At 41.6% G+C, this 24,442-nt stretch overlaps 1 protein-coding gene and 1 non-coding gene across 2 annotated transcripts; one reads left to right on the top strand and one right to left on the bottom strand.

Annotated features, from left to right (window-relative positions):
- Positions 1 to 12,265: 12,265 nt before the first annotated feature.
- LOC130462143 (small nucleolar RNA R71) lies at positions 12,266 to 12,372 on the top strand. Its single transcript, XR_008922283.1, has one exon. It is a non-coding gene; the product is annotated as a small nucleolar RNA R71 (small nucleolar RNA).
- A 4,388-nt stretch (positions 12,373 to 16,760) lies between these two features.
- LOC130462018 (uncharacterized) lies at positions 16,761 to 18,235 on the bottom strand. Its single transcript, XM_056830348.1, has 4 exons — positions 17,907 to 18,235; positions 17,614 to 17,751; positions 17,292 to 17,485; positions 16,761 to 17,155 (listed from the first exon to the last, which is right to left on the bottom strand). The coding sequence occupies exons 1-3, from the start codon at positions 17,949 to 17,951 to the stop codon at positions 17,303 to 17,305; spliced, it is 366 nt and encodes a 121-aa protein (XP_056686326.1). The 5' UTR covers positions 17,952 to 18,235; the 3' UTR covers positions 16,761 to 17,155; positions 17,292 to 17,302.
- Between the last annotated feature and the right edge of the window lie 6,207 nt (positions 18,236 to 24,442).

The following is a 24,442-nucleotide window of genomic DNA, read 5'->3' as shown; positions in this document are numbered from 1 at the left end:
CCACACTTTGTCATTTGGAGTAGCTACAGATGTTTTCGAAATCAAAGCTATAAAGTGTAATTGGGCCTGGCCAAGCCCAACCACCAGGTAAAAATGTTTTTAAAGATTCTCATTTTCAAGGCTAGTTAAACGAGAAAACCCCCTTGTTTTTATGGGACGTAAAACAAAGGAAAATTCAGCACATCGCTCTTTTTTGGAAAAAACGGAAAACCAATCACATCGTTCTTTTTTGGAAAAACGGAAAACCAATCCTTTAATTTTTGGAAAAAGGGAAAACCGATCCTTTAATTTTTGGAAAAATGGAAAACCGATCCTTTAATTTTTGGAAAAAGGGAAAACCGATCCTTTAATATTTGGAAAAAGGGAAAACCGATCCTTTAATTTTTGGAAAAAGGGAAAACCGATCCTTTAATTTTTGGAAAAAGGGAAAACCGATCCTTTAATTTTTGGAAAAAGGGAAAACCGAAAAAGTTATCGCTGCAGCGACTAAGGACCTACGCGGCTTGTGACGTAGACCCCGCCGGCTAAAGATGGCGAGCCTGTCCGCTAAGGGTGGACGCCCGTCCGAAAAAGTGGACGAATCTTGTTTTTGAAATTTAAAAATAAGGACCTACGCGGCTTGTGACGTAGACCCCGCCGGCTAAAGATGGCGAACCTGTCTGCTAAGGGTGGACACCCCGTCCGAAAAAATGGACGAATCTTGTTTTTGAAATTTGAAAATAAGGACCTACGCGGCTTGTGACGTAGACCCTGCTGGCGAAAGATGGCGAGCCTGTTTTATTTTGAACTTTGAAAATTTCATTTTTAGAAAACTAAGGACCTGCGCGGCTAGTGACGCAGACCCCGCCCGCTGAAGGTGGGCGAGCCCTGTCCGCTAAGGGTGGACATCCCTGAATTCGTTTTTTCGATTTGGGAACTCGCGTGGTTTGTGACGCGATCTTGCCAACTGAAGATGGGCAAGTTCCTATTTCTTTCGTTCTTTGTGATTTCTTTTGAGAATTTCTTTTTTATTCATTCTTGCAAGAGCGAATTCTTTCGAGGGATGCTCGAATTTAGTTGTAACCTGAACGTGGGCTAACAACGTGTTCAGACGGACCTTTGTCTTGCGACCATCCGCTTTCGTGGTTTTGAGCTAGTCTTTATGGCTCGATTTTTGCCACTACTTGGTCTTTGATCAGAGGACCATGTATAAATGTCAATGACGACCCTTTTCTGAGGTCGAACCTGTTCTTTTGAGATCGTCCAAACATGGGGCGGCGTATAGCACAGCCCGGGAATGTGATTTTGATTGCGCGCTCTCTGTTGGAGTATAATTTTCGCGAGCCCCCAAGCACTCGGGCTTTGGTGGTCATTTTTCGCATACTTCATAACGTCTTTTAATCATGTTTGGGGTCGAGCTCGTATGTGCGAGCGACCTTTCATAGTGGTGTGCTACTTCGGCGAAGCCATGGGATGCAAATTCAGTCTTCGGGCGACAAAGTTTAATATTATTCAGTTTAGCTTGGCCCAATTTAATCCTTTGACAGACAAACATTTTTTATTTGAGAAACCAACGACTTAACAACGTTTTTTGGTGTTTCGAAGAATGACCTTGATATTTCATATTTGTTTTGAAAAGTGTACAATATGTTTCTTGAGACAAGTCTAAGTTTCGACCAAGTTTTACCATTCATTTCTGCTAATTGGGAGCTTAAAGGTGCTTTTGGGCTTGATCTTAATTGTACATAGGGCCTCGTGTCTAGCAACACGGTTTTAAGTCTTTTCCTGCTCCGCGTTTTGTGAAATTTGGGCCTTGGGCTGCATTTTCGGCGCCCAAGGCTGGGCGTTAAATATTTCGGCGCCCAGCTTCGGGCGCTGAAAGCCATTTCCTGGCGAATTTTGACTTTCGGATTTCTTAACGCGTTTCCGAATGGGATCAGGATGTCACTTGATGCGTTCAGCTATATATAGGGGCTAGATACGTCCCTATTTTCCATCACTCTCGATTTCCTTCTTTCTTTACTGTGTTTTAATTACTCCTTGCTTTTGTCATGTCGATTCCCACTTTCTCACTCCAACGGGCTGTTAGGCGTTGGCTACGGGCCCTTAATCCTACAGAAAAGGCTTTGTTGAAAGAATACCACTTAGAGGCACTTTTAGGCTTACAACAAATTAACATTGACTATAATTTTCTGCACGCAGCCCTAAGCTTTTGGGATTCCGATCATCATGTTTTTGTCTTTCGGGGCAACGAAATATGTCCTTTGCTAGATGAATTTGCTGCGATCCTTGGTTATCCTACTAATGCTACCCCTGCCACTCCTGGCACTATTGAAGAGAGTAAAACAACCATAGGGGCTTTCCTAGGACTAGATGCTAATATGCTTGCTGAAGTTGTTGTAGGTGATGAGGTTAATTTGGCAAAACTTGTAAAATATCACTTTAGGCCTAGTCAGAATATGACCGAACAAAAATTGAATATTCGAGCCCTTGTATTTTGCTTGTTGAATCAGTATTTGCTGTCGAATAACAATGGTGAGTTCGGTGACATAAGGTTGATCCCCTTGATTAGCCAGATGGAAAGTTGTTATTCTATTATGTCGTTGGTTGTTGCCGAGACTTTGCTGAGTGCGGATGAGCTGAAGAAGGATGCCAAATCTGAATATTTTATGGGAAGCCCCCTATTACTGCAGGTAATCGATTTTTTTTCTTGCGCACGTACACATTTTTTGCATACACATTTTTTATTCGTCCCGCCTTGGGGCTGAGTTTCAGCGCCCAAGGCTGGGCGCTGGAATTTTCGGCGCCTGGTCCTGGGCGTTGAAACTGCGCCCCAGGAACCGTTTTCTTTTTATTATTATTTTTTGAGCGTACCCGTTTTTTGCAGATTTGGCTCGTGGAACGGCTTAGACTCTTGGAAGCTCCTGCCGATCCTAAACATTATCGCCCTATAGCCTTGGGTAACCGAAAATACTTGCACCAAGGCCAGGACGAGGCCGAATGGGCCTCCTTTTTTACTTACGGCATTTGTTCTATTAAGTGGGTGGTACCATGGTGGGGTTTGACTACTATGACGGGGGGTTCTGATGTATCGGTTTATGTTTCTTTGTTGGGGCTATCTCTGCCCATTTATATTTTCCCTTACCGAGTCATGCGTCAATACGGTTTAAGGCAGACTATCCCCTTTTCTGATACGGTACCACTTAAGGTAGCGGCCTTTTCACAAGCACGGGTTCTAGCGTGGGCTAAGTATTATGATGGTCTCCCGCGTTGGGTCGTAGCTACAAATGGCTTTGTGGGTCTTTCTGAAAACTACAAGTTGTGGATGAGCTCCGATGATAAAGCTGTGAGGACCGAGGCTCGAAATGGGGAGCCGGCTGAGCTTTTGATACCTCGTATTCTTGTTAAGTATGAGGGTCCTGATTCTGCCAAACCTCGTACCCATGGTATTAAGACTGTGAAAGCTCGTCCTGATCGAAAGCGAAAGGAAGTTCCTCCCCGTTCCAGTTTCAGGCCTAAAAAGATGCCTAACATGAAGGGGCCTGCTGTTGTTAAAAGAAATGCAAGCTCTCGCGGAGATCGTCGCCGGAACAACGTATGGGTTAGGAAGGCTCAGCCGCCTGTAGAAACAGTGACTAGTCTAGTTGATGATAATAATCCTTCTCCCACCATTGTCTGTGCCCTTGAGGCTGAGCGGGCTATAACTGAGAATGTTTCTGAAGCCCTGGCATCTTTGGAAGTTAGTGTCCAGGAGCCGGTTCTTATGGAGATTGATATTGGGGCAGCGCAGAAGACTGTGGGGGTGGATCCTGCGAACATTGCCCTCTACAAGACTTTATTTGATGATCCGGAAGAACTAGAGTAGTGTAGTTCTTGCTAGGGTGTAGGTGCCCTTTATTTATTTCAGTTGTGTTTGTTTTTTTATTTCTTGGCACTTTGTTTTCCTTCTTATTATTTTTTAATAATGGCGTATTCTATTTTTCATTTTTTGTTTCTCCCTCTTTTTTTTATATTTTTATATGTCTAACACTTTTTGCACAATTTATATATATTTTTTTTTTATTGGACCGAATCCTTGGTAAGGATTGCCTACGTATCTTGTCGGAATCAGGTCGCGCGTAGTTCTAGCTAGAATAAGTTCTAGGATGCCGGATTTTAATAGATATGCCCTGAGGTGGTAGCATATTACTTAATCAGTCAAATGAGTGAAGTATTATCATTATTTTCGCCTCGTCTACCGTTTTTTGCCGTAAGTATTTATGTAATAACGAAATTTGACTTTTTTGTATGGCTATATTTTTTGGTAAGCTTGTTTGGATACGTGTTGTACCCCCCAAGTGTTCGTTATTTTTCCGTTATGTGCGGATAAAATGACGAGCACTTCTAAAAATTAGGCAGGCAGAGAGTTTCAACGCCCAGGCTGGGGAGTCAAAGATTTCGGCGCCCAGCCCTGGGCGCTGAAAATGATTCGGGCGGTCAATTTTGACGCTTTGCTTCACGTGTTCTTGCATTTTTTTTTTAGTGCTTTGATTTTTACTCATATTTAAAATCAATTTTGAGGCTACTTCAGAGACTTTTTTTACTGTTAGCGTGAGATGCATTTTTGTCCGGATTATTTTTTTTCTATTCGTGACTCGAAACAGTTTTGAGAATGGGGTTAGTGTGTGGAAGATATGAAGATTCTTGTATAGGCTTTTGGATGGGCTGAGGTGCGTGTTGATGCGGGGGGCGGTGTCTATTTTTTATGAGTTTTTTTTCTTGAGCAAACTTTGTATTGTTTGAATTTGATTTCTTTTTTATTGCTTTGGGTTGCGTGGGTTAGACCCTCATGTTTTGGTAATATGATAATGTGGTTCTCTTTTGGGGTTTGATGAATTTCGATGTCACGATTCAAGGCCGAGTGGGCCTTGTTTTATTGGGCCTAGAGTGGGCCGCCTCTTTGCAAGTACGTTTGGTGCTTTTTTAGTGTTAGAAATAAAGTTTTTTAGGAGGAATATTACGCCTTTGGAAAGTAAGTAAAACACACTGAAATAAACTTGACCTATATTCTAAGGGGTCTTAGGACCATCTAAAGTCTTCATTATTTTTCTACCAATCTAAAGAACTACTAGGCGCTTTTTATCAAGGTGCTCTAGGTGGCTCAAGCCTTGGATTTAGTCTCGTAAAACTTTGGTCCTTCACGGGTACTCATCTTGAATTCCATTCCTTTTTCATTGACCCACTGATATGTCTTCACCCATCCGTTCTCGATCTCTCCCAGTGTTGATGCAGGAGCGATTAACCGGGTTGGATCGAAACCTTCATCTTGTAAAGCTAGGGTAGTCATCACAGTCTCGTCCTCCATAGGCCTCGATTCGTTAAACAATGTCCATAAAGCCTAGCTGTCCAATATTTCAGCTGTTTTAGTCTTGGTGAGGTGAGGTGCCTCATCCAAAGTATGACAATCATGGGAAATTTCAGATCTGGGCCAAGTCTCGGTAAAGAGGTCCTGGCCCGATACTTGAGACAGGTAGACATCTTCAGCATTATCATCCCACACACTGCACACTTCTCTCTCGATTTGATCCATAGGGACCACAGCGAGTGGTGCACCTTGAGGTGTAATGTACACCGTAGGGTCGAAGTTCTCATTTTCTGGTAGGTCGAGAGAGATGTGACAAGAGTCGAGTGGGCTCTTGTTGTTGTTGGGTTTGCCAACGTTGGGGAGAGGTGTTATTTCATCCTCTATCATATCCTGGATTGTGTTTTTTAGATTCCAGCAGTTTTCAGTATCATGCCCATTCCCTTGATGGAACTCGCAGCGAGCGCCCTCGACCCAGTACTTATTTTTGACTGGAGGGTCGGGTGTGGGGCCTATGGGCCTTAGTTTTCCCTGATTGGTTAGTCTTTGGAAAGCTTGTACTAGAGTCGACCCGAGTGGGGCAAAATTTCGACTTCGGGTCCACCTTCCCGGGCTCCTTCGGGTTACAGCATGGACCTTTTGGGCTTGGGGCATGGGTCCCCTGCGGTAGGTGCTACTCTTGTATGCAGGTTTACTTTGTACTATTTTTGTGGGGTCATCCTCGATCTTTATTCCCATATCATAAATTCTCTTGAAGGTATCAAGGCTCAAGTATCTAAGATGTTGTTTGTAAGTTGGGTCTAGATTGTCAATGAATTTTTGGGCTAATTCGGTTTCAGGAGGCCAAATGACCAGTAATGCAAAATGTTTGGCTTGCGCAGCCGCTAAGGATTCGTTTTCCATTTTTAGTTGGTTCACGAGCAGGGTCATTTGGGTTATTTGGTTTTGTAGCTCTTCTATAGACATGTTTGAGGGTGCGAATCGAGTTTGGGGGAGCGGAGGTTCTTGAAATGGGGAATGACGGACGGAGCTTGGAGTCACTAAACCTGGTGTTGGCGATATATCTTCGAGACGTACTAACCTTTGATTTCGCGATCGGCACCAAGTGGCAGGACCAGTCCTATGCATAAGATAAGCTAAAGTTTAGGCCCCAAAGTTTCAAGTATTACTTAGTCTAGACTTCGACTCTCTCTATTGGTTTTTCACTCTTTCTTTTATTGGTACACTTTTTAGTTCTTTCTTTGGTCATTCTTTGGATTTTCGAAACACTTGCCCGTGTGACATTCATAATTATTAGCATGTTCGGTTTTGGTGCCGAACATTGTCGTCGTAGGAGGCCTAACAACGACGCAAAGAGTTATTCATTTTTTTTGAGTCGCTTTTAGAATCGAGTGCTTTTCTTACGCCCTCGTAGCAATTCTTTTTACGAACGGTTTTTTTTTGCTACGTATTTTCCTTTTGCGCGGACACCGAGGCTGCTGCGCCTGACCAGAAGGCCAAGCAGCAACTTTAGCGCCCAGCGAAGGGCGTGAGAAATTCTGGCGCCCAGCCAGGGGCGTTGAAAATGCGTCCCTGGCTGGTTCTCGTTTTCTGTTTGCGTCTACTTTGTTTATGCGACTTCGATTTAGCGTGCTTGCCTAGTAACGTCCTTACGCGTTGTGCAGCGTTTGTGGGATTCGTTACAGGCCATCCCGAGCGTCGCTTATTTTTGTGGCGATCGTTCGGGGTTGCGGAACACGTATTTCGGTATAACTCTTTGGCAAATTGGTTTATGAATGTTTGGGAAATTTTTAAGGTCGTTGGTTTTTCTAGGATAGTTTGTCACACATAATCATATATTTCGCTACACATAACTAACATTCCATCATGAGGCAATAATAACATGTCATGTAGTTTATGATAGGCTTCTATGGGTAGTTATTTGCGTCTGGCTTGGTACCGCTTCTATCGTAGATCCAACACATGCCCCGGTCGAGGTAGTGTCTTCAGCAGACGAATTTCGCTCAAGAGGCCAACCCGCAAGTGCAAGCCAAGGGGGCATGCAGGCGAGAGGGACCTAATGAGCGAGCGATTGGGTTTGGGACGGGTGTACTACTAGCGAAAGTGCCGAGTGGACAACATTCAAAGCGTATGCACCCCCTGGTTGGCGATGGGTATCCTTAGTCCCAACTCCCAAGATGAAACACCAAGGGAGCCAAGATTCGTTATGCGGTTCTGTCCGTTCACATTAATATGCTGATTTTCAGGTCGTCCCAACTTGATTGGGAAATAAACGCGGGGTAGGATCATTTCACCCTTCGGCTATTTTGATTACCTACAAGCACGAGTATTTCCTTCACTACCCCCAGCGGAGTCGCCACTGTGAGGGGGTCCAAAAAGCACGAGGCTAATGCGTGACCTCGACCCTCGTGGGTGTGACGCTTCTTTTTGTCAAATCAAGTGTAATTGGATTTCCTGTGAGTTTACAACCAATTGACTAGTAATATAGGAGTCGCCATTCAGTTTTTAACGACAATGAGAAAAACTGACAAAATCCGGTTATCGTGACATAAAGGGAGTGCAATTATATTTGACCACGACGGCCGTAGGTTCCCTTGTGATCCCTGATGGTGGGGATCACTCAACGTACACCCGCAGGGTAGAGATTGAGGGTTCGGGGGACTGTAACTACCGAGAGGAGTACTCGCTCTTCGATAACTCCAGAGGCAGGATATCCTTACTAGCTCAGCATAAATAATTGAAGGGACATGCGTTAACTATTAAACTAATCTGAGTTGATTTTAATAATATGCAACATATAGTACTAGATCGAGCGCGATTATCTGATTTAGATTGTTTTAAGGGACCTAGCATGATAATCCATTTTCCAAAAAATATCATATTTATTAAGCGTGATCGAACAATCAGATTTTAGTTAGTTTAACAGTTCATAAAAGGGCGAGGAAAGCAATTAAACCATGGAAAAGGCACACATTACGACGCACCCTTGAGAGGTGCGTCACGGTTCTCAGAAAACTAACCACTTTGACTTTTCTATTTCTCCTTTTATTTAACGAATCTCAAACTATGGGACGGGATACGTTCTGTTCGATTTATGGATCGATTGTGACAAAACGCGTGATCAGTTTTGCAGCGTGAGGCTTAGGCTTAGGGGTTTAGAGTCAATACTCAGAATATAATTGTGTGTTGTGTTCTTTTCACGTCGAACTTAAGGGTCTATTTATAGGAAAGAGTTCGTGGAAAGATAGAATTGCAGAACTCTAATCCACGAGGAATTAGGAAAAAACACGTACCAGGTATTTTCAGCGCCCAGGCCTGGGCGCCGAAGATTTTGGCGCCCAGAGCCAGGCGTTGAAAATAGGGTCTGGGCTGTTTTTCTTAGTCAGATTCGGATTCCTAGAATCCGGAGTATTTGAGATTTAATTGAGTCCTTTAGTGCGTATTAACCTTGTGACGGCATGCGTCTGGGCCCGTTACAAACTCTAGGCTCGTTAGGATTTTAATTAATACGTGACTCTTACTTTCGAATCATATTAGCAATAGGATTCTCTCGCAATTTCTATCTCATTTAGGATTTATGTTGGAGTGCAACACCTAATTCTGACAGGTTTCTATCTTTTATGACTTGCCACTTTTAACAACTACCCATTACGACAGTTACTATTTTTAGCAGGTTTCCATAAATAGCAGGTTTCGGGTGAAATGAAAAGGGGTAATGAGATTCGTTATTTTATAGGAGATGCGTTGTCAAGTGGAGATTTACGTTTTCATCATCGAACCTTCCCTTTCGGGAATGGGGCCAAAAGTAGGTGTCTACACATAATCACTTGCATCACACATTATCTCGAACGGAAGATCCCATTCGGGAGAACGAATGATGGGAGCCGAAATTAGTGCCTGTTTAATCCTGTCAAAGGCCTCGAGACAAGCATCAGTAAACACAAACGGGGCATCCTTGAGGAGGAGCTGGGTAAGTGGTTTAACAATTTTGGAAAAATCCTTGATAAAGCGGCGATAAAACCCCGCATGACCAAGAAAACTTCTAACACCCGTCACATTAACAGGAGGGGGCAATTGTTCAATCACTTGGACCTTAGCTCGATCCACCTGAATGCCCTTATCAGATATCAAATGTCCCAAGACCACCCTTCAGTAACCATGAAATGACACTTTTCCCAGTTCAAGACTAAATTACACTCTTCACATCTTTTCAAGACTTTAGTCAGATTTAGCAAGCAAGAATCAAAAGAAGCACCATAGACACTAAAATCATCCATAAACACTTCCATGATAGACTCAATAAAATCAGAAAAGATACTCATCATGCAACGTTGGAAAGTAGCGGGTGCATTACACAGACCAAAAGGCATCCTACGATATGCAAAGGTACCATAGGGACAGGTGAAGGTGGTCTTTTCCTGGTCGTCTGGATGTATGGGAATTTGAAAGAAACCAGAATAACCATCCAGATAACAGAAAAACTTGTGACAGGCTAGTCTTTCTAACATTTGATCAATGAAGGGAAGGGGAAAATGGTCCTTTTTAGTAGCAACATTAAGACGCCTATAATCAATGCACATGCGCCAACCTGTGACTACCCTAGTAGGTATCAACTCATTTTTTTCATTTCTCACCACAGTTGTCCCCCCTTTCTTAGGCACTACCTGAACAGGACTCACCCACTTAGAATCAGACACAACATATACAATACCCGCATCAAGCAATTTCATAACTTCAGTTTTTACAACATCTTGCATGACAGGGTTCAAACGACGTTGGGGTTGGATGCATGGTTTATGATTTTCATCTAGATGTATCCTATGCATACAAAAGTCAGGGCTAGTACCCTTTAAATCATCAATACTGTACCCAATGGCCTTTTTGTGCCTTTTCAACACAATAAGAAGTTGGGATAACTGGTCTGCATCAAGTGCAGTACTGACGATCACAGGGCAAAGTTTTTCATCATCTAAAAACGCATATTTAAGGTTAGCAGGAAGAGGCTTAAGTTCGGGTTTCTTTACCTCTTTAACAGGACCAACCGGCCGAACTAACCTCTTCAATTTGGTGCTCTCCGGCTCAGATTCTCCACCATTAAGATCCAACTCCAGAGCATCCACTTCAGCGCTCCAAGAACTGCTATCACCTGTAGAAGACTCGCAACAAAGCACTGCCTCCTAAGGATCTCTTTCGAGAACTTGGGAGACGTTATCACGAGTAATAAAATCAACTACATCTATACGATAGCATTGTTCTTCCTCTATCATGGGACTTTTTAAGGCACTATTCAGATTAAAAGTCACCTTATCATCCCCAACAGACAAAGTCAATTTCCCACTTTTAACATCAATGACCGCCCCCGCCGTGTGAAGGAAGGGTCTACCTAAGATTATGAGAATTTGAGAATCCTCCTGCATGTCTAGTACTACAAAGTCTACAGGTATTTAGAATTTACCTACTCTAACAGGGACGTCCTCTAAAACACCTAAGGGGTATTTGACAGAACGGTCGGCCATTTGTAGAGTGATATTAGTAACCTTAAGCTCACCCATATTCAGTTTAGTACAGACAGACAAAGGCATGACAGACACACTAGCACCTAAATCACATAAAGCTTTATCAATAAATACAGTGCCAATGTTACATGGGATGGAAAAACTCCCGGGGTCTTTAAGTTTAGGTGGAGACTTGTTTTGCAAATAAGCACTACATTCCTCAGTGAAAGCTACATTCTCTACCTCACAAAAAGCACGTTTCCTGGTAAAAATATCTTTCATGAATTTAGCATAAGCAGGAACCTGTAAAATTAATTCAGTAAAAGGAACCGTTACCTGCAAATTTTTTACCACTTCCAAGACTCTGCCAAACTTCTTGTCTAGCTTATTATTGAGTTGCCGGTTTGGGAAGGGGAGTGCAATTGGTGGTACTTGAATATCTGTCCCCTTCTTAACCTCAGTTGTAGCCTCATTCTCATTGACTACCTTTTTCAGCTTCCTTACCATCCATAACTATCTTTGGGATTTCCTCACTGACCACACCACTAGCAGACACCCCAGAATCAACCTCAACCGGCATAGAAGGACCATCATAATCCCTACCACTCCTCAATGTAATTGCATTAGCAGTCTCCCTATTTTCGGGTTGTGAAGGAAATTGGCCTGGTGGCCTCCCTGCAATAGTAGTAGCCATCTGTGCCAACTGTGTATCAATGATCTTGTTGTGAGCATTAAGAGCATCGATCTTTGCATCCTTTTCACTTAGAGATTTTTGCATTTGTAGCATCATGTTTCTCATCTCTACTAGCATAGGGTCAGGCTGTGTGGCTTGAGGTTGTGGTGGTAGAGGTGATGTGTGTTGTCTGGGGAACCCAAGTGGTCCACTAGACTGTTGGTTGTAGTTGTTCCGTGGTTGGTAGGATTGTTGATGTGGGGGTTGGTATGGTTGTTGTGGTGGATGTTGGACTTGGTGAGGGTTCTGGATATTGTTGCTCCTATAGGATAGTAGAGGGTTGTTTTTGTAGCCCTCATTGTAAGAGTTGGAGAATGGGTTGTTTTGTTTGTAGGATTGAAATGCGTTACATTGTTCAACAGAGCTCCTACATTCCTGTGCATAATGACCAGACATTCCACAACTTTCACAAACAGTAGCAGGTTGGGCACTCATAGCAGCTACACTAACAGGTTGGGCAGATTGAGCATTGGCTGCTTGCATATTATCAATTGGGCAGTTAATTGTTCAATAGAATTTAAATCATGCTTACCACCCCTATTAGATAAACCTCTAGGATTCCAATACTGGGCATTGTGAATGGCTATCTCCTCAATCACCTCCATAGCTCTAGGCACCTCAAGTTGCATGAATCTCCCACTGGCAGCTGAATCCAACAAACATCTAGACTCGTTGCCCAGACCATTATAAAAATGCTGAATCAAGAACCAATCTTCCAAACCATGGTGCGGGCACTCTCTTTGCAAATCCTTGAATCTCTCCCAGACCTCGAACAAACTCTCATCTGCTTGTTGTGAGATACCCAATATCTGACCCCTTAGACGAGCTGTTTTCTCAGGTGGAAAATATTTAACATAAAAATCAAGAGCCAAGGACTCCCAATTAGTGATTTTCAAAGCCGCCCGATTCAACCCATTAATCCACAATTTAGCTTTCCCACTCAAAGAAAACGGGAAAAATATCTCCATAGTCTGTTCCGGAGTCAATCCCTTTTGCTTGGTGGTGGAACAATATTGGATGAAGGACTGTATGTGAAGATTCGGATCTTCACCTGGTTCCCCACCGTACTGGCATCTCTCAATCATGTTATTCAATGCAGGCTCAATCTTGAAGGTCTCAGCTGCAATAGAAGGCATGATCGCCTTTGGTAGCACGGACAGACTTGGCTTAGAATAGTCTGTAAGCCGTGGGGCAGGTGGCGGTAGTAGAGTTTCGTCACCCATCTCTATCTCTGAAACTGAATCTGTATCTGAAGGAAAAAGATCGCCAATATTATGATCAGAATCAGAGTAATTCCCACACTGTGCAATGAAAGTTCTTCGTCTACGAAAGGTTCTTTCGGGCTCAGGATCGAATGGAGTAAGATTACTAGTACCTACGGTCCTGGGCATAGACAAAGACTACAAAACAATGTGAAACCCGGTCTCAAGGAACGGTCTCAAGGAACGTGAGTTCCTTGAGTAGTAACAAACAATAATCTAGGATAAGCAATCAACAACAGAAAATAAAACCGTCTACCCGGAAACGGCGCCAAAATTTGATAAGCTAAAGTCGTATCACCTAATCAAAAATAACCTAAATCCACTAGCTAGGTAGCAAGGAAAGTCAGGATCGAATCCACAGGGAAACAGGTGTTCTTTCTACTATCAATTAATTAATCTAGACTATTGTGAACAAGAGTTGGTTGATGATTTGTATTCTAGACTACGAACGATAATTAAACGAGTATGAATCAAACATATTAAGGAATCTAGGGCATAGGTTCACCAACAAATAACAATCCAGGACAACGAACAATCACGATAATCAACAAGATAATTAATTAGACTAGCATGCTCTCTCGAATCGTTACTAATCATAGACTTAGAATTAACGGGCTCTCGCTACGTATTAATCCTAATTCCACCTATTGACACAAGCCTAAACATCAAATTGCATCTCTCGTATCTTAACTTGATATTGCATAACTACCACAATTAAACCTGCGCAAATCTAATTGTATAGTGAAATAAACCAATCAATAGGAATTAATTACAATGCCAACAATCACAATTATTCAATGTCCCTTCATATTAATCATGGATCCCCAAACCCTAGAAATTAGATTACTCAAGCATATTAACAATAAACAAAGCAATTAGCATGATTGAAAGCATAATTAAGGCAAAACAAAAGATTAAAATAAGGAACAATACCTAATTGAAGAACAATGGTAAAGGAAAGCTTGAATTTTTGATTGAAAATAAACTAAGTGTTTGGAACAAATTAGAGAGAAAAACTAAGTGTTTAATACTAGAATATGAGATAATAAGATGTTTAACTAAATTAACTAAGGGCTATATTTATAGTTTTGCCCAAAAAGCATTAAGAAAAACCGGAAAAACTAAGCAAACCGCGCGCACAAGTAGCCCCAGGGTTGTCGTCGCCCGAAGGGCTGCCCGGCGGGCGGAGGGAGAAACTTCTGAAACATCTGCACGCGCCCGGTCGGGCGCCACTCGCCCGTCGGGCGGAGGGAGAATTTGCTGCTGTTGCTTTTGATGGGTGCCCGATGGGCACCGGGCGAAGATCCGCCCGTCGGGCGCCTGCTGCCTGTGCTCCTTTATGCTTGCTCGCCCGGTGGGCGAGGGGCAATCCACCGGGCGGAGGGCTTAGTGATCCGCCCTTCGTCCGCAACACCGAGTCTAACTTCCGGGGCTCGATCATGAACATCTAGGGCTCCCGTAAGTCGAAAATAGTCGTCCCGAATCCCCTCGGGATCATGTAGTGGCCTAAATCATCATGAAACGGGTCTAAAAAGACCAATTTCTCACTAAGTAGTCCTGAAACTCAAGGCACACTCAAATACACAGATTAGTACTAAAAACGGCTCCCAAGAGCTCATTTGACGCATAAAAGTACTAAGGGACGGGGGTGAAAATACTATATAAACGCACATATAAATGTCTGCGTTGGAGGGGTCTGTTTCAGGTTTTCCGTGCCTTGGCCTAATTGACTTATGCCCACTTGGTCACTTCTGCTATGATGCTGCGTTGGAGGGGTCTGCTACTATGCTGTTGCGTTGGAAGGGTCTGCTACTACACTGCTGTGTTGTTGGTATTGCACTTCTGACAGACAATCAGGATAGAAAGCAAGAAAGCAAGTTGATGTGGTGAGCCACATCTTAGAAGTTGTGTCGTCCACGTCTTAGGAGTTGTGCCGTTAATTATAGCATTTGTTGATGAACTTGACTTTGATGTTTTGTAGTTTATGCTTAAATTTTTGTTTTCTCTAGGTTTAGTACTTGTCTTTCTGCTTGTACAATAGTTTTTTTGGTTTGTTTTTATTTTGCGGGTGTTTTTTTCACACCCTTAACATAATACTTACAATAAAGAAGTGTTTACAATCTACATTATTATCAGTACAGTAGCAAGCTATAACAGGTACATCAGCTGGTTGCATCAAGTACACCAGCTGTGCTTGGTAGCCACAAAAGAATTGTGGTTGAAAAAATTGTTAGTCTATTGCCGGTAGAGAAACTAGTTGGTCCTCTAAGTTTCCTATTTTATTGCATCAGGTACACCTGGCCACTTTGCTGTAGACTGTGTTGAGCTAATCCTTCAGATACCACATCAACTTCTATGGCCACTCTGTTAGGCTGACTTTGAGGTTTATTCCTTGGAATTTGTTGGTTTTTTGCAAGAGCTTGTCTTTGAAATGCTAGCTTTTATTTTTGTGGTGTGTTGTTGTTGAGGTGGCAAGTCTCCTGAAACTGTAAGGATGAGTGGCTGTTGCTGGTGCCATGGCGTACATTTTGATTCGACCTGGAATTGGCCATTGAACTTCCAAATGCTACTCCAGGGAATATGAAGACTTCCCTCCTTATTGACTTCCTTGCGGATCCATCGCGAACCTAATTTACCTTACCATCCAGAACTGCCCCACGCTCACATTATTTCCAGATACTAGTCTTCCACAGTCACTTCTGCAAATCCACATTTTTACATCAGTACAGATGATCAAGGCTGATTTGTCATTTATAATAATGTGAATATAATTCCGTTGTTTCATGTATCACACTTTTTTTTCTACTTTTTGTTGATGGATATTTAAAATGTTAACATTTATAGTTTATTTGTGAATATTTCTTTCATCAAGTTGCATGCTGAAGCTATTTGTGAAGTTGTTTATGTCACAGTAACTATTTATCAAATCTTTGAGGAAGTCATTTGGTCTCTGACGTTTATTTTGTTTTCTCTGGTTTGGTACTTGTCTTTCTGCTTGTACAATAGTTTTTTGGTTTGTTTGGTTTTGCGGGTCTTTTTTTTCACACCGTTAACATATTAGGTATACCAGCTGGTTGAGCTGCTGTGAGGTCAAACCACAGACCGATAAATCCAACCTTGACCCAATATGCCATAACAACTGGTACAGACAAGGAAACCAAGTAGAAGGTGACAAAGTTTAGTCCTTGCTGAACCTGTCAAAGCCCCACAGGAAGCTCTGTGGACAGTTTTCGATCTCACAAAACAATATACACGTTTAAAACAATATAAACAGGAAGTACTAAAATTAAAGACAGAATTTGATAAGCCCATGCTCATGGCCTATACACGTTGATAAGCCCATGCTGAGCGCGTGTGGGAACAGATACAAAATCCTCGTTGTTTGTATGAGTATCCCCATTGCCGCGACACTGGCTTTGGGATTTTGTAACAACCCTCGGAGGAAGAGCATGATTTCGTTCCACCACCATTCCAAACATGTTGATAGTACACTTGGTATTTCCAGCCTTGAAAGGGAGAGGAAAATAGTTAGACCGTGCCATGGCTTGAGCTCCCATGTTTGAACATAGGAAGTAGATGTCAATACTGAGGTCCAAATTAGTGTTGCATCAGGTACACCAGCTGGTTACATCAGGTACACTAGCTGGTTTCATCTGGTACACTAGCTGGTTGAATCAGGTACACTAGCAGGATGCATCCTTAACAAAACTAGCAGTATGTCTGTACAGACTGTCCTCTAGTGTGCTTGGATCTTTACTGAATTTCTGCATCAGATTCACAACACCATTTTTAGCATCAGGGAGAAAGATATACATTACATAGCAAAATGTCATGGCTTTAGCTTGGTCTTGAATCTCTTGATCCCCTTTATACTGAATTCTAACAAGCTTGAAGTCATAAAAAATAGCTCCTGTAAAAGTACTCCAACTAGATCAAGGAAAAATAACAGAACAGTCTCCACTGTCAAAGCAGAACAAAAAGAACTTGAAAATCATAGCAGCAGCAACAACAGTCTCCACTGTCATATACATCAGAATATTGTAGATATATCACAATCATGTACAAAAAACATCATAACATACTATAGTGAATACATCAAGCTATGGGAAGTTTTAGAGCCTATAACGCTACAATCCAGTACCAACGATCAGTTTACATTATTAACAAACTATCAATATTACAATGCACACATGTCTATGATCAACATCAAAATTCCATCTTCCCGGCAACAACAATGCTCCATTCACAATTTTTCTTTCTTCAACACATCTTCTTTGACCACGTTGTACTCATTCTTGAAAATCTCACAACAATATTTTGCTCTCAAATTTCTAAGAACATGGCCCTGCAAGCACAAGAACGGAAAACCTAAGTTAGCTTTGCACTAAAAAAGGGCTAGAAAAACTTTGATATTTTTATGTGAAAGTAAATTCTTTTCATAAGAAGCATAAGAAAATGTCATATATAAGCTAATTTCTTACATCAATTTTTTTTAGGAGAGGATCCCAAGAAGTTGCTTGCCCATATATGTTTCCATGTGTCTCATTGCAAGGACACCACTATCGACAACATCAAGCTCATTGGATACCATTCTAATTATCCTTGGCTCAAAATTCATTACTAAATTAGCTCTTGGATCCTTCATATCCTTCAAAAACCTTGAAAAGAACAAAGCCTACAAAAAGAAAAATATAATACAACAAAATATGGTTAGTAAATCCGAGGAGGCAATGTACTAGAACCAACAAGATGTGCAGGCAATAATTTCAGATAAAATGGAAGATGAAGATTCTAATATCTTACCAGAATTGTCACGTAGCCACCATAAATTTCATTCACTTTTCCGGTCAAAATCCTCTGGTCAATCACATCAACCTTAGAATACTTGAAATTAAAGCACAGAAAGACATAACATCCATCATGGATAATAGGGAAAAATGCCTGCCAAACATTTAAAATCAGCATGTGTAATAGGGTAAAAGCCTTTTAAGTAATGAATGAGGGCAAGTTATTTTAAGGCATATAGTACAGGGGAACCGAGCTATCTGCTTTTTTTTTCTAAAAATATGGCTCCAATTTTCCCTAGTTATGCATACCTTGTAGACTATTATGGTTACAGGAACCATAGCTTGCAGATACATCTGAAAAAACTTGCAGATACACAGTCATTAACTAGCGGATACAATGTCATTAACTAGCAGATATAATGTCATTAACCATAGCCTGCTTTTACTGAGCATCTATAACCTTTGTATCCAATTGTCTGTATTATGGAAGCGGCCCTCGACTAGTATGTGGTGATGGTATCCCAATCATCAATGATTAGTTCTTGTTTAGTGTACTCTGCATTTCCTGTTGATGAGTTAGGAAGGTGTTATGGTTATTCTTTGAGAGTGGACTTAGTGGAGTAGAATGTAGTTTGAGAAGATGCTTTTGATATTATTTCCTGTTATAATAATGGGTGTGCAGGTACTTGTTTTGAATGAGCTATCTGCCTGTGGTTGTTTTTAGATAAATCCTGAGCTGATCAAGTAAAACCGGGTGTAGACACCTACTTTTGTCCCCATTCCCGAAAGGGAAGGTTCGATGATGAGAACATAAATCTCCACTTGGCAACGCATCTCCTATAAAATAACGGATCTCAATCACCCTTTCATTTCAGCCAAAGCTGCCATTTATAGAAACCTGCTAAGAATAGTAACTGTCGTAAAAGGTAGTTGTTAAAAGTGGCAAAGTCATAAAAGATAGAAACCTGTCAGAATTAGGTGTTGCACTCCAACATAAATCCTAAAAGAGATAGAATTTGCATTCCTGGTATAATTCGAAAATAAGAGTTACGTATTAATTAAATTCCTAACGAACCAAGAGTTCGTAACGGGCCCAGACGCATTCCGTCATAAGTTAATACGCACTCAAAGACTCGGATAAATCTCAAAATCTCCGTGTTCTAAGAGTATAAATCTGACAAAGAACTCGGCCCAGATCCCATTTTCAACGCCTCGATCTGGGCTCCGAAATCTTCGGCGCCCAGCCCTGGGCGCTGAAAATGCCTGGGGCCGTTTTATCTCCGGATTCTTTTTGGATTCGTATCTTAAAAATCTATCTTTCCACACACTCTTTTCCTATAAATACAGCCTAAAACCGACGTGAAAAGAACACACAATTCCATAATCCGAGTATTGACTCTAGCCTTAAGCCTAAGCCTCACGCTGCGAAATTGATCCAGCATTCTGTCGTAATCGACCCAAAAGTCGAACAGAACGCATCCTGCCCCTGGTAGCTTGATGAATTAAGCCTAAATACTGGAACGTTGCTTAGAAACCCGAGATTCGTTAAATAAAAGGAGAAATAGCAAAGCCAAGTGGTTAGTTTTCTGAGAACCACAACGCACCTCTCAAGGGTGCGTTGTAATGTGTCCCTCACATGATTTAATCGCTTTCATCACCCTTTTATAAAATTGTCGAACTATTAATTTGATTGATCTATCACGCCTAATAAGATAATGCCTTGGACAATTGAATTATCATGCTAGGTACCTTAAATCAATCTAAATAAGATAATCACGAACGATTTAGTATTATGTGTTGCATATTGCTAAAATCAATTCAGAATAGTTTAATAGTTTAACGCATGTCCCTTTAATTATTTATGCTGAGCTAGGAAGGATAACCTGCCTTTGGAGTATTATCGATGAGCACTCCTCTCGGTAGTTATAGTCCCCCGAACTCTCAATCTCTGCCCTGCGGGTGTACGTTGAGCGATCCCCACACCAGGGATCACAAGGGAACCTATGGCCGTCGTGGTCGAACATAATGGCACTCCCTTTATGTCACGATAACCGGGTTTTGTCAGTTTTTCTCATTGTCGTTAAAAACTGAATGGCGACTCCTATATTACTAGTCGATTGGGTGTAAACTCACAGGAAATCCAATTACACTTGATCTGACAACGTCACGCCCACGAGGGACGAGGTCACGCATTGGCCTCGTGATTTTTCGACCCCCTCAAAGTGGCGACTCCGCTGGGGATGTTAATGAAATACTCGTGCTCGTAGGTAATCAAAATAGTCGAAGGGTGAAACGATCCTACCCCACGTTTATTTCCCTATCAAGTTGGGACGACCTGAAAATCAGCATATTAATGTGAACGGACAGAACCGCATAACGAATCTTGGCTCCCTTGGCATGTTTCATCTCGGGAGTTGGGAATAAGGATACCCATCGCCACCCGGGGGGCGCATACGCTTCGAATGTTGTCCACTCGGCACTTTCGCTAGTAGTACACCTATCCAAAACCCAATCGCTCGCCCACTAGGTCCCTCTCATTGGTGCATGCCCCTTTGGCTTACATCGTGATTGGCCTCTTGGGAAGAAATTCGCTCGTGAATGCACTTCCCCGACCGGGGCACGTGTTGGATCAACGATAGAGGAGGTACCAAGCCGGAAAAAATATTACCCATAGAAGCCTATCATAAACTACGTGACATATTATTTTGCTTCATGTTGTAATGTTAGTTATGTGTAGCGAATTATGTGATTGTGTGTGACAAATAACACTAGAAAACCAATGACCCTAAAAATTGCCCAAACATTCATAAACACCAATTGGCCAAAGAGTTGTACCAAAATACGTGTTCCGCAGCCCCGGGCGATCGCCACAAAAATAAGCGACGCCCAGGACAGCCTGTAACGGATCCCACAACGCCGCACAACGCGTAAAGGACGTTATTAGGCAAGCACGCAAAATTTAGTCGTATGTACGAAAAAAGGATAAACGAACAGAATACGAGTACCAGTCAGGGACGCATTTTCAACGCCCTTGGCTGGGCGCCAATCATTTTCCTCACCCAGCCTGGGCGCCGATGTTGCTGCCTGGCCTACTGGTCAGGCCCGGCAGCTTTGGTGCCCGCGCATAAAAAAAAAAAGAATAATGAGCGACAAATATGTTGCAAGGACGTATTGGAAAAAAGGCACTTGACTTTGAAACACGACTTATAAACTAAACAACTCATTGTGTCGTCACTAGGCCTCCTATGATGACTATGTTTGGCACTAAACCGAGCACGCTGATTAAATGACCTTGAATGTCACATGGGCAAAGTATTCAAAAAATGATGTTCGAATAAAGTTTTCAAGGAAAAATAATGTTTGAATAAAAAATAAATAAATCCGAGTCTAGACTAGGCTATGCCAAAGTACAATCTAAATCCTAAGTCTTAGTTGTCTTATACATAGAATCGGTCCTAATGCTTGGTGTCGTTCTGCAAGTTAAAAGGTTAAACCATATTGAGTCTCCCTTCCTAAAATTTACAAGAAATCAATAAGCACCCATATGTAATTGTCATCCCTTGCTAAGAATCTACGGCCTCAATACTCTCTCTCACCAATAAAAAGAATATATTATGTAATTCAAGTATTTGCAAAATGGAAACAGTCACATTCTGAAAATCATTCCTCCATAGTCGCACAACCCCCAAAGTGAGCCTAAGGTGTCAATACCATTGGCAAAAAAAAATTAATGACCTCAAGGCTTATGATCACATTGGGTCACGACTATCATAGTCCTCTCGAGCCACTCGCTCCTTGAAGTACTCCTAAGTACGGACTAAAAGATTTTCCATGAATGCAACATGACGAACCATAAAAATACCCAAATCGGCATGCCATAAGGCTACCATTGGGGTAAAGCAATACACACTAAGAGGGAAGCCGCACTAATGATTCTAGTCTTGTAAAAATAAAAATTCGATCTCCCCAACTAACTACCTTGCCAACATTAAGCAAAATGGCGCATGACAAATGAACACCCAAGGGTTAAAATCTAAAGTGTCAACAAACGAAAATTATGGTCCAATTAGCCTAAGTCTGAAAGTCGCTTAGTCAAGTATTATAGGCTTACGCCACGTCATTATTTTGAGTCTAGGCCACCTCCTTGTATTCATACACGGGTTATAATCAGAAAAATTACTGAAAGTTCGAGTCTAAATCACAACTTCCAATTAAATCCTGGAAACTGGAATCTGAAAAGAAGCAAAAAATTATTTTCGATGTAATTCTTTCGTTAAATTTCAATAAAGTAAAAAATACCTTTTGAATCTACGCTATTTGCACATTTTAAGAATTGAAACGACTAAATACGCTTGCAAAGTAAGACAATTTAAAGGTCCACCCTAGGCCTACTAAAATTAAAGGTCCACTATAGGCCTACCAAACGAGGCTCACTCCGTCTCGCCTCGTGACTCAAAGACCACAACCATCTACCTTTTAGCCCAAATAAAAAGGGGGAGAAATCCCAAGCAAAAAAGGAAAAAAGAGAAAGAGAAAAGGGAGAGCGAAAAGAGCGAGCCATGAAATACTTAGCCCGTACCTCCCAAAGTGCGAAATTTACCCAAGTAAACGAAGGAAAAGAATTGAATCAACCAATCTAAATCATACCACAAAAACTACATAAAGTTCTACGATCTTCTACCCTTTCCAATCCTCATGCTTGACTAATACCTATACAACTTATCCTATCTCATTCAACCCATCTTTCAAGCCGTCTTGAGTCACGAATAAAAAACAAGACAAATGAAAAGTACATTCTACGCTTAACGTAAAAAAAATAATAAAAAATAAATAAATAATAAAAAAGAAACTTTGCAAAGCGCCTTTAAAATTCGTCTAAAAAAAAGCATTTAGCGCACAAAAAAGATTCGCAAATATTTAGCACAAAACGAAAAGGAGCAGCACAAAAAGGCAGCACAGAACACGTTCTCAACGACCAAACTTGGGCGCCAAAAATAATAACGCCCAGCCCTGGGCGCTGTTCTTGCTTATCACTTTTCAACTCCCAATTCCTAAAAGTGTTCGTATACTTTCCTATATACATGCGGAAGAATAACGAACACTTGGGGGGTAGAAGATCGTATAATATACGCAAAATACGCGCGCTCCAAAATTTTCGTACACTTATTTCACCCTATTTCAAACATTACGATTCCACTCGAACGTACTTGTTTAAAATCGGCGTTCTAAGAAACCATTTTCTGGCTAAGAACTACGCAAGACCTGATTCCAAATTAAATCTATTTAAGGCGGATACGTAGGCAATCCATGATTCGGTCCAACCAATTTGCAAAAATGTTAAAGTCTATAGAATAACAAAAATAAAAAATAGAGTCCCTTATTGAAATTTAATTACTTGCAATCCAAGTCGAAAGAAAAATTTAAGTCAAAGGAAGAATCCAAGTCATCAAGATGCCAAAATGAGCACACATCGAACAATAATAAGGGCACGTACCCTTTCCAGAAGGAGCACTCACAGTCCTAGGCACTTAGCCAATACTCAAAAGATAGCTTTGCCTCAATTGAATGGGGGCTAGCGCGAGCGTCCATGACCTCTAAAGTACTCGACTTGCCCCTCCCTAAAGCAAAGTAACTCACTTAAGACCTCCTTTCACCACTAGACACAGTCATAATCGCCAACAAGTAGTAAAGGCAGTAAGCTTGCAATAAAGAGGATTGTTCTACGGCATCGCCCCATCGTTCCTTCGAACTCAGGGCACCCGTTCATGGTAATTCAAATGCTTGCGAATCCCCTTTGAAAAAATCAGACATTGTCAATAGGACTTGGCACTTAACCAAGGCTCACCCTATTCAGACATATGACACGGGCATCTAAAAATCGAAATCAGAAAGCATCATTAACAAGAAGACATAACAGCAACTGGGGGCTAAAAATTGAAATGAAAGAACTAGGGAAAGAACTAAGTATACCTTGACCTTTTGTGCAGACATACACCAAGTAAATCTAAGTCAATTTGAAAGCGGTTTATATTCCCTCAATTCTGAAAAAGATGGCCCTAAAAGCCTAAAGCATGTGCCACACGGGCACAAATAATATCTTGACGCCTGCACCCTGGCTTCCAGCAAATCCTTATACAGCATTCCGAAAATCGTAACAGTATTTTGATTCACTCATGTAATCCTGTACGAACCCTTCTATAAGTCAACTTACTTAGGACACCTCGGATTGTACATAGTAGGACTCGGATTTCAAATAATTTTCAAAGACTTCTTTGAACATAATAAAGTGTCGTTGGTTTAAGCTAAGTATGCGTTTATCTCGATGTTGCAAGTGAGTCAAAAAGATTTCTAAATATGATTATGGGTAAAGAAAGGCACCTAGCTTTTGGTCAAGGAACACTTCAACATGTGACTACCTTGACCATGGCAATGTCGCACAATACGACATTTACAAGAGAAGTAACAAATCACTACTCGAACGTACCTCGCACTAAACGAGTCTGGTTCAAACTATTCATGATCCATGTCACCATGGATGCATAAAAACGTATGCCAAGCATTATAGCACCAAGCCAATCCCGTAGCTACAATTGGGGGCTTGAGAAAAACACTCTAAAAATGCTCGAAATGACGATTTTATCGCAAATTCTCGACGCTAATGCTATACACACGTCATAGGGGCACAATCCTAAGGTTTAATCATGTAAAACGAACCTTAGAATGGCTACAACCCCTCCCAAATTCTAATCACTACTTAGAATATATAAAGTCACCCCGCTAACAAGGGTAACTGAAAATCGCGAGTCACCAAAACTCCGATCAAACTACTGCACATAACGCTCGCC

Source organism: Spinacia oleracea, chromosome 5, assembly GCF_020520425.1.
Source record: "Spinacia oleracea cultivar Varoflay chromosome 5, BTI_SOV_V1, whole genome shotgun sequence".
In the NCBI taxonomy this organism is placed as follows: Eukaryota; Viridiplantae; Streptophyta; class Magnoliopsida; order Caryophyllales; family Amaranthaceae; genus Spinacia; species Spinacia oleracea.
Note: the sequence above shows the minus strand (reverse complement) of the source record. Positions and strands in the feature narration are given on the sequence as shown.

What these genes read in the sequence shown, in the direction of transcription:
- LOC130462018 (XM_056830348.1), bottom strand. Translation starts at nt 17,951, where the DNA reads ATGTATCTGCAAGCTATGGTTCCTGTAACCATAATAGTCTACAAG. An exon ending in TAACCATAATAGTCTACAAG is followed by an intron (nt 17,752 to 17,906) that starts GTATGCATAACT and finishes AATGTTTGGCAG; the next exon opens with GCATTTTTCCCTATTATCCA. An exon ending in GTGGCTACGTGACAATTCTG is followed by an intron (nt 17,486 to 17,613) that starts GTAAGATATTAG and finishes TTCTTTTTGTAG; the next exon opens with GCTTTGTTCTTTTCAAGGTT.